The 14,434-nt window shown below is 41.8% G+C and overlaps 1 protein-coding gene across 2 annotated transcripts in view; it reads right to left on the bottom strand.

Annotated features, from left to right (window-relative positions):
* Positions 1-623: 623 nt before the first annotated feature.
* Positions 624-14,434, bottom strand: part of FMN2 (formin 2) — a 1,374,845-nt gene continuing 1,361,034 nt past the window's right edge. For both annotated transcript variants that reach the window (XM_082423440.1, XM_082423441.1), the window contains 2 exons: positions 3,471-3,552; positions 624-2,165 (listed from right to left, as the gene is read on the bottom strand). In XM_082423440.1, the coding sequence (XP_082279566.1) occupies positions 2,139-2,165; positions 3,471-3,552 (109 nt within the window). In that variant the 3' untranslated portion in view covers positions 624-2,138. The remainder of the gene's footprint in view (positions 2,166-3,470; positions 3,553-14,434) is intronic.

The raw sequence follows: 14,434 nt of genomic DNA, 5'->3' as shown, positions 1-14,434 counted from the left end.
ACAGGGAACTCTACCTAATGCACTGTGGTAACTTAAATGGGAGGGAAGTCCAAAAGGGAGGGGATATCTATGTGTATGGCTGATTCATTTGTTTTTGTGCAGTGGAGGCTAACACAACATTGTAAAGCAACCATACTCCAATAAAAATTAATAATAGGGGGCTTCCCTGGTGGCGTAGTGGTTAAGAATCCGCCTGCCAATGCAGGGAACATGAGCCCTGGCCTGGGAATATCCCACATGCCATGGAGCAACTAAGCCTGTGTGCCACAACTACTGAGTCTGTGCTCTAGAGCCTGCAAGCCACAACTACTGAGCCCATGTGCCACAACTACTGAAGCCCGTGTGCCTAGAGCCCGTGCTCTGCAACAAGAGAAGCCACCACAATGAGAAGCCTGTGCACCACAACGAAGAGTAACCCCGCTCGCTGCAACTAGAGAAAGCCCACGCGCAGCAACGAAGACCCAACGCAGCCAAAAATAAAAATAAATAAAATAGATTTATTTTTTAAAAATTAATAATAATAAAAAAAGATCTTCAGACATAGACGATCTAACTTAATTCCACCCCCATGGTAAGTATTTTGCAAGTATCTTTAGGTGATACATACACAATAGGCACAGAACTCTTTTATTATTCATTTTATTTTCATATAAATTAACATCCTAGAAAAATTAAAATAGAAACACTAAATACAGTATTGCACATAGCGATCTCTGTTAAATGCCCTATTATATCATTGAAGAAAGTCATGTACACATGGAGGGGTCGAAGGAGACAGGAGAACAGCAGAACAGCAACCCGAGAGCCACTACTGTGTCTGTGCATGTCGACTACAGACTGAAAGCTAAGGACCGTACTCTACATAAATACAAACATAGTTATGATTCAGAGTTTCTTTTTAAGTTGATTCCATAATTGGTTTGCATTAGCAACACATTCTCCCCTTTATTCACAGCTGTACCCCAAAACATATCATTAAAAGAATTTTTAAAAATATCTATTAATGTTAGACAAAACCATCACAACACATCAGGAGCTGACTTTAAAATACTCTCAGAGAGAGTGGAAGATTTACTTTTTTCCTCTCAAACTAAAATAAAATATTTTCTTAGGCTCCTTTAGATCATAAATCCTTGCATACTCATTTCATAGTTTTTAATCAACTGCCATAACACATAAAGACAACCCCAATCAGGTCACAATACTCAGGCAGCTGGGTTTCATTAACAAGTTCTAGGTAGATGTCAATCCATCTAAAAGTTACTCTTTTTTTTGCCAACAGTTAGTCTTGTTTGACAATTTTATGAGCATCATTTATTTAAATTCCTTAAAAGTATTGTGTCATTTTCTTTGTGAAGGGCAATGGTAAAAGTACAGAGAGGCACAACTTTGGTTTAATTGACCTTTGCTGCAGATTGGCTTTATGTAAGGTCCCAAAGGACATAGTTGATAAACACCCTCATTTCTGATTCCTGCCTATTTTAAATGATTTATAGGAAGGGTTTTCCTTTTGCTATATTCTTTTCTATTCATTATCTGATGAGTAAAAAAAAAAATGATAATCTTCTTTCACAAATATATACTTACAGAGACCAACCCAAGAGCTGGGAAAGCCTTGACTATGACATATATAAATGGTACTTCGATTTCAAAATAGAAAATTTATATGTAGACGTGAAACTGATACAAACAATTCACTAGAAATAACATTTTAACCATAACTCTAAATGCAGTGACGTGGAGTACTGGTCGTCAGTAGAAAGGAACGTATTTCACTGTGACAGGGCTATTTGCACATCAGTAAATCGGAGGTTACTGTTTAGCATGTTCAGAATTAATGCAGATACTGCCTCTTACACATGCTGTTTTGGTCTATTGGTAAAATACCATAAACTTTTACAAAAAGAAAAGGTGTCACATTCTCCACTGGCCTACTGCTTTCGTTTTTTTTTTTTTGTTTTTTTTTTTTTAATATACGGTAGAATTCAACAATCAGTGAACTGTCTGGAAAACACAGAGATTATGCAAGAGGCCAAGAAGAAAAGTGATCAAAATGATGAGTTTCCTTCCTGCCCTCAGGTCGGCTGAATTCTGTGGAAGTGGCTGCAGGGACTCATTTTCATTCTGCTTTTCGTTGTTCAGGTTTTCATGCTTATTTTCGCTTTCTGAAAATAAATGCACCAGGGAAGAGTTATAGTTAGAAGGAAGAACTTTAAAAAATGTATGGCGTTTAGAATAGCCCAAACAAGGTCTTTTCATTTGGATCAAATTCTTTGAAAAAAGGTTAAAGATCCACAAGGTCATAAAGGAAAAAAAATAGAAGTAGAATCTGTTTTATCTTTTAGAATTTTCACTAAGACAAATCACTGAATGTTTTTGAGAAAAAAAAAGTTTTGAAAACTTAGCTTCTAATTGACATGAAAGAATACCAGCTCACCTTTCTCATTTTCTCATATTTATGTGTGCAAATACATAAATGTGAAAATTGAATCGAGGCTTCATCTCATGGTTAATGTGATTTAATTCTCTTCTATCCTTATAATACCGTAATTGTGGTTAATAAATAACTCTTCCTGCTCATTCTATACACGTACTTCAAGTTTGTACTTTCATCAAAAAGACAGAACATAAACCAAACCATAATATAATACTTGTTGTTACATAAGATTTTTATACAGAGAAACTGAAAGGAAAATATCTTTTAAATGAAGATATAATTTCTAACTTTTTCTAAATAAAGCTGTTTAATCATATTCCAATTTGGGTTATTTGAATATCTTCCATTTAGACTATATTAGACTAACTCAATTCAAACTGCTCCTATTTTAAGGCCTAAAACATCATCATTTACTTACTCTGTGGGGTCAAATGACAACCCCTCGAACACTCAACAAAACATTGACAGTATCACAAGGGAAAACTCGTCATTTCCACCACCCTTTCCTCTCTGGGGGCACAACTTGGCATTATATTTTGAAGGGGAGAGCGGACAAAGAGGGAACACCTTGGCTTCTTAACACTCGGGCTGTGGGCTGACAGCCGCTGGGCAGCCGACTCCGCAGAGCCTGAGCCCTGGTGCCGGCAAAGGACAACACGGCACCTGGCATTTCATGTGTTAGATCCCAAGGGTGCTCATCCAATTACAACAGCTGTGCTGTGACCCGTGTGTGATGAGGAAAGTGAACGATGGCCCCCAACTCTGCCAGCAACCCCACACACATACGTGCACCCCCTCAGTGGATTTATCTTAATTGTTAGTCTTTGAACGCTGAACGCTGAGATTCTTTTAGCCTTTGGGGCCTGATTAAAGGCAGAAGGAAAAGGAGATTCTTTAAGTCCGAGGCTCATTATTTGTTCAAACTTAAGAGGAAAATAATTAAAATATTATTAGATGAATTTGTATATATTGAAAAAAGAGTGCTTAAAAGCCAAAGAAAATCACAAGTTAAGAAAACAGAATAAATACTTACAATTCCAGAGTCATGTCTTGGTTTTATTTTATAAAGTGATTTTCCCTTTTTCTGCCTACACACCTCTTCAGCTTCTTTTACTCTGGGTGGGGGAGAAAACACACAATTTAAACAAAGATTTAGAAAGCTCACTACAATCCACCTATAGCAGGTGATTTATTAGAGAAAAATAATACCACATACCACAATGTCACCCACTATTTGATTTAAAAACAGAATGTTAGAGCTAGAGGTGAATTCACCTAGTGGTTCTTAACTTGGAATCAAAGGATGTGGAATGGAATAGAATACAGCACACTTATATTTTTAGGCTACACTTTATCCTATACTAACGGAGTCTTACATTCAGGAGGAAAGTAAAGAAATATCCTTCATTTTCAGGTGAGGGTGCTGAGCTTGGCTCCATTACATAAATGGGGCTGGCACTATTACATAAATCAGAAGCATTAAATAACTAAATAAGCAGTACCATATAAAAACTCATATGTTTATTTAAAACGGTCTCAGGTTCAGTTTCCACATTGCGTTTCCCCAGGCATGGAAGTCTGTGCAATGAATACTTGGGGCGGTTTTTTAAAAATTGAGCTTCATCAAGCATGGGAATGAGTCATTCGAAAGCAGAAAATAGAGAGTGAGCAGTAATGATTGAACGCGTCTAGGATTTCTTTTTAAACACACGCTCCAAGGGAAAACAGTGTTGAGTTTACCAGAGGAACAGTTAAAAGAGGACGTCATGGGGAGGGAGATTATGCAGCAAGTCTGGCTCTGCTGTCTGACGCTGGGTAACATCTGCTCGCTCTGCCCTCTGTGTCCCTCAGGAAGGACAAGGGCTCGATAATGCAGAACAGCATCACTAAGAAGATCACACACAGCTGCTGCAAAGGTCCAAAAAGTTTTACTTTAAAAGTTCTTTATAGTAACGCAATTATACTCCTATAAGGATGTTAAAAAAAAAAAAATCAGTCCATGACTTTATAAACAGACATATTTATATATAAAAAAAAGTTCTTTATAAAATACTGTAGGGCTTCCCTGGTGGTGCAGTGGTTGAGAATCTGCCTGCCAATGCAGGGGACACGGGTTCGAGCCCTGGTCTGGGAAGATCCCACATGCCGCGGAGCAACTAGGCCTGTGAGCCACAGTTACTGAGCCTGCGCGTCTGGAGCCTGTGCTCCACAACAAGAGAGGCCGCGATAATGAGAGGCCCGCGCACCGCGATGAAGAGTGGCCCCCACTTGCCACAACTAGAGAAAGCCCTCGCACAGAAACAAAGACCCAACACAGCCATAAATAAATAAATAAAATAAATAAACCCAAAAGTTAAAAAAAAAAAATACTGTAAAATGTTACGAATGATTGCTTTAACTAAACAAATAGTAAGAAATCTGTAAACTGGAATTCTATTAATAAAAATAGGTGCCATAAGAAAGAAAATAACCTATTAGGTTAATTTGTTTTTATTACTGTGGTTTTCCTCGGGAATTAAAAATAGAGTATTTCTGGAGAAAATGAAAAGGCCGTGACTTATCTTAATAAAAGACTTAGACCTTGAAACCTGTTTCCTGGAAGAAATGAGTTTTAAATATATTTCTTGAGCCTGATGGTAAAAGTTCTAATGATAGAATTCATCTCTTATGCAGTTGAAAGAACCCCTGTTTTTAAACAACAGAAGGAAACAAATCATGGAGTACAGCAGCTATGAGGTTACTGTTGCAGCTCACAGTAAAGCGTGGCAGATCAAAGTAACTCCTTTGGGACGTAAAATGCCTGCTGAGTTGCTAATGTCAGTAATTCCAGAAAATGATGACAGTTCAGAAGACAATCCATTGTTACCACTTCTACTACTTTCTTACCAAGCCATAAATTTGCCTTTAATCTTTTCTCCAAACATTTGAATACAAACACATTATAACAAACTAAGGATTGCAGAGTTCCCATCTTCGTCTGAAATAACTACCAGTTAATATAAGTTGAAATATTTGGACAAGAAATTAAGGAAAACTTTTTTTTTTTTTAGCAGTTAGAAAAAATACAGTAGATCCCCTTTTAAATTTACTTGGAGCTCTTTAAAGCGTTTTGTGACATTTTAAAAAAATCTATGGGGCTTCCCTGGTGGCACAGTGGTTAAGAATCTGCCTGCCAACGCAGGGGACACAGGTTCGAGCCCTGGTCCGGGAAGATCCCACATGCCGTGGAGCAACTAAGGCCATGCGCCACAACTACCGATCCTGCGCTCTAGATCCTGGGAGCCACAACTACAGAGCCCCTGTGCCTCAACTACTGAAGCCCACATGCCTAGAGCCCGTGCTCCGCAACAAGAGAAGCCACCACAGTGAGAAGCCCGCTCACCGCAACGAAGGGTAGCCCCGCTCGCCGAAACTAGAGAAAGCCCATGCACAGCAACGAAGACCCAATGCAGCCGAAAAAAAAAAAAATCTACTTCACAAGTTTATAAATCACCAAAGCATCTTAATTTTCTCACTATCTTACTTATTTTGTTCTTAAAACAGTTTTTTCTAAGTATCACAGGAAGCTGAGTCTAATAAAAACATATTAAATTTTACACAAAAACAAGTCCAACCATTCCCACAGCAGACACAAGGAGAGCTAGAGAGAGTGGTCAGGGAGCCCTCGCAGTGCCTGGGTAACGGGCTAAGGACACTTAAGCCTGGCGTCTGGCAGGGGAGAGGCCCGTGCCCACAGAGGCTGGGGCGCTCGGAGCCCAACGCCGGGTTCGGGGGTCTGTGCCCCGAGGGGACCCTGGGGTTGGCGGGTGGGGTTCCTGAAATCCTTCGGAGGCAGGTCGACAGCTGAGCTTCGTTTCAAAGAGAAATCTTAATTTTCCATACTTTTCTTGGAAGGGGAAATGGGGCTGAGGGTGAGGGGAGAGGGCTTGTACAGAGTAACCTGGGGGTGCCGCGGGGACCCTGCTGCCTGGGACCCGCCACCGAGGCCAGAGCTCCCCCGCCCCGCTGCTTCCCTGTCCAACCGGGGCGAGTGGTCCCTGCGTCCCCAGACCCCGGCCGCGCACGTCTCCCGCACATGGCTCCCGAGCGGTCGCTCAAAGTCAGGAGCAGAGGAATCACGGAGAATCAGATAAAACGCAGCTCCCGGGCCCCCGCGTGCCTGTTCTGGGTCAGGTGTCTCTGCTCCCCCACCGTAGCCCCCCCCCCCGCCCCCCGCCAGGACGCGCTCGGAGGCAGCACTGGGAGAGTCTGATCTGATGTGGGCGCCCGTGGGCGACACCGGGAGAAGCTACGTCCCGGAACCAAGGCGGTGGTTCCCCACGCCGCGCCCCGGGACCCCGGCGCTCCCGCCCCCTCGAGGCAACGCCGTGAACCCCCGGGTCACGACCCCAAACCGCAGGAATGGGCTCCCTGCAGTCCCCTTGGGGCCCAGCCATCCTAAGTCTCCTAGCAAATGCTGCTTCTTCCAAAGGCCAATTTTATTTCAACAAAACTCTGACAAGACATTTTCCCCACACTTTGGGCAGGAAAAAAGAACGTGTCCCTGGAGGTGAGCTTGCCGCCAGAGTTGGCAGAAATAAGAGGAAAAATAATGAGGGAAGCCGGAAGGGAGAGGGTCCCCCAGTGCCCTCCTACTTGGGCCTCCCTCTGGGGGCCAGGAGGAGTTCTCAGCTCCAAGTGCAGTCCTCTTGAGTAACCCTCTTCCCTCCTGCCTCGCCCCTCATTCAATGAGCGCTAAAATTTCCTAAACTGAGTAGGAAAAAGATGTTCATTTCATAACTAGATATTAAGTGAAAAGGCACAGTGGTGATAACTTTTCAAATAACAAAAATGACCTACAAGTCTTATTTGGAAAGGAAGAGGGGAGTGAAAAGAAGGATAGTACTTCGTTTATAAAGAGAAAGCAGTCACATGAGGAAGGAGGAAGTCAGGGCTTGGCTGAAGGGGACAGTCCTTGGCCTGCACTTGAGTTTAACCTCCAGTTAGGAGGGGTCTGTGGTTGGCGTATGGATTCATAGCTCTTGTGCATGATTCACGAAGATGATTTCTTTTTAATGTGGCTGCATTCACACAAAAGGGACTGCCAGGGCGTTCGTTAATCAAGGTTTTACTCTATTAGTCAGTCTCCCAAGGCAACAGAAATAAAAGCAAAAATAATGGGACCTGATCAAACTTACAAACTTTTGTACTGCAAAGGAAACCATAAACAAAATGAAAAGACAACCTACTGGCTGGCAGAAAATATTTGCAAATGATGCAACTGACAAGGGCTTAATTTCCAATATACAAACAGCTCACACAACTCAGTAATAAAAAACCAAACAACCCAACTGAAAACTGGGCAGAAGATCAAGACATTTCTTCAACGAAGACATACAGATGGCCAATAGGCACATGAAAAGATGATCAACATTGCTAATTATTAGAGAAATGCAAATCAAAACTACAATGAGGTACCACCTCATACCATTCAGAATGGCCATCATCAAAAAGTCTACAAATAACAAATGCTGGTGAAGGTGCGGAGAAAAGGGAACCTTCCCACTGTTGGTGGGAATGTAAATTGGGGCAGTCACTATGGGAAACAGTCTGGAGGTTCCTCAAAAAACTAAAAATAGAGTTACTGTATGATCCAGCAATCCCACTCATGGGCATGTATCCAGACAAAACTATAATTCAAAAAGATACATACACCCCTATGTTCATAGCAGCACTATTCACAATAGCCAAGACATGGAAACAACCTAAACGTCTATCAACAGATGAATGGATAAAGAAGACGTTATATATATATATATGCAATGGAGTATTACTCAGCCATAAAAAGAATGAAATAATGCCATTTGCAGCAACATGGATGGACCTAGAGATTATCATACTAAGCGAAGTCAGAAAGAGAAAGACAAATACCATATGATATCACTTATATGTGGAATCTAACATATGACACAAATGAACTTATCTACAAAACAGAAACAGACTCACAGACATAGAGAACAGACTTGTGGTTGCCAACTGGGAGGGGGCTGAGGGAGGGATGGCTTACGAGTTTGGGATTAGCAGATGCAAACTATTATATATAGGATGGGTAAACAACAAGGTCCCACTGTGTAGTACAGGGAACAATATTCAATATCCTATGATAAACTATAATGGAAAAGAATATAAAAATACATATGCATGTATAACTGAATCACTTTGCGGTACAGCAGAAATTAACATTGTAAGTCAACTATACTTCAATAAAATAAACTAAAAAAAAAAAAGATTTTACCTTATTAGATAACTAAAAAGTGAAGTAAAATTTTTTCAGATGACATCTTTGGTAGGCTAATTCTAACAACTGCAACTTCTAACCAGAAATCTAGACAACAAAGAAAATATGAACAAAAACAAATGATATGATAAGGAAAACTCTTCTCTCATCACTTTTAGTGGTTTTGGAAAAACAACAACACAAAAGCAGAGACTAGAAAACAGGAAAGGTAGACAGAACAGACGGATACAAACAGTATATCATGGCCATGAAATTTGATGTTTATGTTAAATTTTGGTGTAATATCTTTTATTGTCCATAAAACTTCAGACACAACAATGTGCTGAATACTTTTCAAAAGTATGCACTTATCCCTCAAATGAAGGACCAAAAGTAATAAAAGAATATGAGGCACTCCTTGATCTTTCAAGGGAGAATTTAATCATGGGAAAAAAACAAAAAACAGATGGAATCAGGTTTGGCAAACAGAGTAGGTGACCAATTTGAGAAAATATTTTTTGTTCTTAACTTTTGTCCTGGCAATGGGTCAGAAAGAGTTACATAAATGAATGGGTGATTCCCAGTAAGTGGAAACTCACTCCCTACAAGGACCAATCTTTGTATAACCAATTTTGAATAGACTTTTTGAAAAAATCAAACTTTTCTCTTTCTTAAATAAATGGAAATACTTAACCTTTACTTGATACCACCTTCATCACTGTTGTGATGTGCGGACTCAGGCCTCCCTCAAGGCCCTGAAGGCATAGACAGCAGCTCACCCACTCTGACACCACACTGTGCTCTGTTGGACTTGACCTCACAGCCAGTTTTAAATCCCCTGTCTGTCCCTAAGATGGTACATTGTGATCACTCCTCGAGGTGCCAGCATATCTGCCTTATCTGCCTTTAAAAAATTCCTGTCTTCTCTAGAGGGGAAAATCAGACAGCTAAGCTCATTTAAATGAGCCTCAAATTAGAGCAATAATGCTCTGAGTTCAGTCCCAGCTACACAGATACAGCTCCTGGGCCTGGAGGCAGTCCTGTCAGCTGCCAGGGCTTCTCCCCCACACACCACCCTCCACCTCCCACAGCTGGGTCTGGAAGGTTAGGGCGGCCAGGGGTCTGACTCACAGTCAGGCAGGACAGGACAGCAGTTCAGCGCTCAGCGTCCCTGGTGAGAAGATCCTAAGATACCGCACCACCTGACCTGCCCATTCAGCAGCTTGTTTGGGAAGATGTCAAGTAAGGCTGGAAAGAATGTGAAACCTGAAATTCAAGCTTATCAAGGTAGAGAAGTGTGACACCATTAGTCGGTAACGACAGAGTTTGTGATGCTACAGAGAATACAGGGTAAGGAGTGAGCATTTTGTGAGCAATGTGACTACGAGGTGAGTCCTCCGTTGAAACTGTTGTCTGGGCAAAAATGACCGGAGGAAAACATAACGTCTTTATGTGTTAAAGCTTAAAATTTCAAGAAAACTCTTATACTAAATTTATCTTCTAAAAAATAAAGTTGTAAATGTAATCTAAAAAGGAGCTAAATAAATTTCAATACATCTATATAGATTTTTATTCCTTACATGCAAAAATTTTCAGTTGTAACAGCTTCATTTGGCTTTAAGATATTAAGCTTAGAAGTTATTAAGCATAGAAAATTTGAGTCCAGGAGACTGAGAATATTTTTAAGGTTTGTATCACAGAGAAGACAAACGTAGGTGACAGAATGAAAAATATTTTTTTATCATAGAATTTCTTGAAACAGCATAATCTATAAAAATACTGAATCACTATGTGGTACACCTGAAACTAATATAATGTAAGTCAACTATACTTCAATTAAAAACAAGAAACTAGTTTAAATTCCAATAATAATTTTGTCCTTAATACAATTGGATACATTTATACTAAAGGTTTTTCTAAACAGAGAGTGGTTTCTGATTTCTCTCCTAATAAAAATGTATATTTCTCTGCACTTTCCTTCCCAATCCCCATACCCATTTACTGTAAGGCAAACATACAAAAAGTTCAATGTGATTCAGTGTAAAGACAGTTTGTGAGATGCTACAGTGACACAGACACAGAGAAGAGAAACCACACGTCCCTGTGGCCCGCAGGCCGAGTAATCTTTATCTACTTTGTAGAGCAAACACCCGGCAGCCTCACCCTCATTAAGAAAACAGATACGCTATCATCATTCAATGGAATGAGAAGGGAGCCACTCCTGCCACTGAGCAGTAACAATCTGGTCTAAGTGAGTGTCGGGCGGCCGGGTTCACTGCCCGCCGGGGCAGGGGCGCGGGGTTCCCTCGCGGAGATGGGTCTCCACACACCCCCTGAGAGCAGACCACTCCCCCGCCCAGCTCAGCGGAGTCCCCACGGCTGCCTACTAAGCCCAGGGAAACCATTCTAATCCAAAAGAGAGGGGAGGGGGCTCTGGACGGAGGCTGGGTGGGAGCCTGCGTGCGGCTCCAGTAGAGACGGAAGCAGGCGTAGACGCCCTGTGGACTCGACTCCGTCTCGGCCTGCCCTCCTTTATGACCGCAGTGCTCACCACCACCGCCCCCCAAACCCACTGAAAATATAGTGGAAACAATCAACCACAACGCTTCTTATCACTGCAAGGGAAAAGAACTGAAGTTTCGTCAGGCATGTATTTCTGAATTTGAGTCTAATTTCTGAATTCCATCGCTGATACTCTCTGACTCTTTCAGAGAAAACCGCCTCCGCGCCTCCAGGGCTGACGGCGCAGTGAGAACCAGCGAGCGCACGGCTGCAGCGACTCAAGGCGGCCACGCTTTACACGACCCCCGCCCGGGGACCTGCCTGGGGAACCTCGCCAGGGGACGGTGCCCCAGAGACTGGCCTTGGGACCCCAGCCCGGGGACCGTGCCTCTGGGACCCCCGCCTGGAGACCACGTCTCGGGGACCAGCCTTGGGACCCCCGCCCCTGGACCACGCCTCGGAGTAGAGGTGGGTCAAAAGAGAGGAATTATTCATTCATAAGAAAACACATTCAAGCAGTCAAATGAATTCCTTACAGCCGGCATCTCTTTGATAACTGTCTAATGTTCTACAAATGTAGGACATTGTAACTCATGGATGAGCTACCATAGGAAGAAATGTTTCCCCCTGGGTTTGGAAAGGCTGTAGGTGAGGAAAGATGGGTCCGGAGGACACGGCTGGGTTCTCTGGCTGGGCTCTCACTTCAAGGCGAACAAAACAAAAAATCACACACACACATCTCAGAATAACCCCGTGAGGTGGGTACTGCTGTTACCCAACTTTTACAGTGAAGAAACTGAAACTTAAAATGGTCACATTACTTGCTCAGGGTCAGAAACCAACGTGGCAGATCCAGACAGACACAGACAACACCTCCTCAGCTCTAGCTGTAATAGGCATCGCTCTGTGTGGCCTCCTCACAAGGCAAAGGCACGGGATGACGAAAAACACGGCCACCAAAATCTTCCTCTAGTTATTTATATGTACATAGTTATTTACATTTATGTATTTACACGTATCATGTATTTATATATTTACATACATTATATTAATTTATATTTATTATTTTTATTTTTATTTCTGTTTATTTAGCAGCATTTAATTTTAAAAGACTGAATTTTCTAAAACTCTGAACATATAAAACGTGACAGGTTAAAATGGTTTTTGAAAGAGAAACTATTTAGGAAAGTGGGTGCATGTGTTTTACTAGCTCCTGGGGAGAAGCACTCTAACTGGACAAATTCTGAACCCTATTCAAGGAAAAATATTAAATGGAAGCACAGTGAGCTGTAGTGTTCGTCTTTGAAAAAGGAAAGCATGCAAGATCATCCGGAGAAAAAACTACCACCACATTTTCTTGATTCTAATTTCTAGGAGGAATTCTTGACAGTGGGCCTCTACATAAGGGATGTGAACTGTAGTCAGTAAAAATCTAAAAATACAGAAGACAGAGAAACTTTTCCAATGGCTTTTTTTTTTTTTTCTCTTTTTTTTTTTTTTTTTTTTTTTTTTAATTTTATTTATTTATTTATTTTTGGCTGCGTTGGGTCCTCGTTTCTGTGCGAGGGCCCCCTCCAGTTGCGGCAAGCGGGGGCCACTCTTCATCGCGGTGCGCGGGCCTCTCACCATCGCGGCCTCTCTTGTTGCGGAGCACAGGCTCCAGACGCGCAGGCTCAGTAATTGTGGCTCACGGGCCCAGTTGCTCCGCGGCATGTGGGATCCTCCCAGACCAGGGCTCGAACCCGTGTCCCCTGCATTGGCAGGCAGACTCTCAACCACTGCGCCACCAAAGGAAGCCCCCCAATGGCTTTTTTCTTTTTAAACACAAATCCTCAATGTAAACCGCAACTAAATTTTAGGCTTTAACTCAATGAAGGCGTTTCTGAGGAAAGGGGGGTCGGCACACACTTGGAGTGTGTTGTGCCCTTGCTTTTTGGTGATCTAACCTGATAGAGGGCTACAACTCTGAGAAACCCGGAAGGACAGTGAGCACATTTCCCCCACTATCTCAGATCCCAATGGTCTCAACTGAACAGCAGTCAGTAGGTGGTTAGAGTCTTTGACAAATGTTGGAAATGCCGACACTCTGTGCTGCTGAAGACGGGAGATGCATTTACCTTAGGGACTAGATGATTAGACAGTAAGGTTCACACTCCACTGTGTAAATAAAGACCATGAATTATATTCTGTCAAACCAGAGTATCATTTTCTCATGTTCTTCCACAAGGAATTTACCGTGGTGTCAGAAAAAGTTGAGAAATCTGGAAGGTGCCATTGAGAACGTTTAAAAATGCTTAGATGATAAGCTTTTAACGGTTACTGAAAATAGTAATATTTGTATTCATAAACATGTTAGGATTTTAAAGCTCTGATAACATAGTTTTCACTGTTAATTTAAAATCTCTCATTTAAAAAAAAGGGTTTCTGTGGCTTCCCTGGTGGCGCAGTGGTTGAGAGTCTGCCTGCTAATGCAGGGGACACGGGTTCGAGCCCTGGTCTGGGAAGATCCCACATGCCGCGGAGCAACTAGGCCCGTGAGCCACAACTACTGAGCCTGCGCGTCTGGAGCCTGTGCTCCGCAACAAGAGAGGCCGCGATAGTGAGAGGCCTGCGCACCGCGATGAAGAGCGGCCCCTGCTTGCCGCAGCTAGACGAAGCCCTCGCACAGAAACGCAGACCCAACACAGCCAAAAAAAAAAATAAATAATAATTAAAGGTGCTAATAATTAAAAAAAAAAAAGACTATTGGCTATATAATATTTGCATGAATGTGTGCATGAAAATATGCATTTAAAAAAAAAGGGTTTCTTTCTCTCATGGCTCTTGTAGTAGACTATTTTAATTCTATATTAGACCCAGATTTACATGGAATTTACAAAAGTAGCTCAGCTGATGTGCCCTTTATCTAAGTCCCGTAACAATGACCATGTTCTTTCTGTAGGTATTGAGGATGTTTTACATTTCCTCAATAAAATGGTTAAAATGACAGTTCCTGGTCTCACAAATTTATGATAGTAAATAAAATGAACTTCTGTCATACATGATGGCCAAAACTATTATAAAATCACATTTGACAGCAAAGTACCTCTTTTATTACAGGAGACCAGTGTTGTTTACTACATTTGACATTTTTTGTGCAAACATCCTTTTTACTATTTCCACCTGTGTTAAGATATTTTCTTAATTTCAGGAATTCCTTTTTTTTTCTTTTGCATATGGTTCAGAAAAGTGTCTGATTA

The sequence above is a fragment of the Balaenoptera physalus genome (assembly GCF_965194825.1).
Source record: "Balaenoptera physalus genome assembly, chromosome: 14".
Classification (NCBI taxonomy): Eukaryota; Metazoa; Chordata; class Mammalia; order Artiodactyla; family Balaenopteridae; genus Balaenoptera; species Balaenoptera physalus.
Note: the sequence above shows the minus strand (reverse complement) of the source record. Positions and strands in the feature narration are given on the sequence as shown.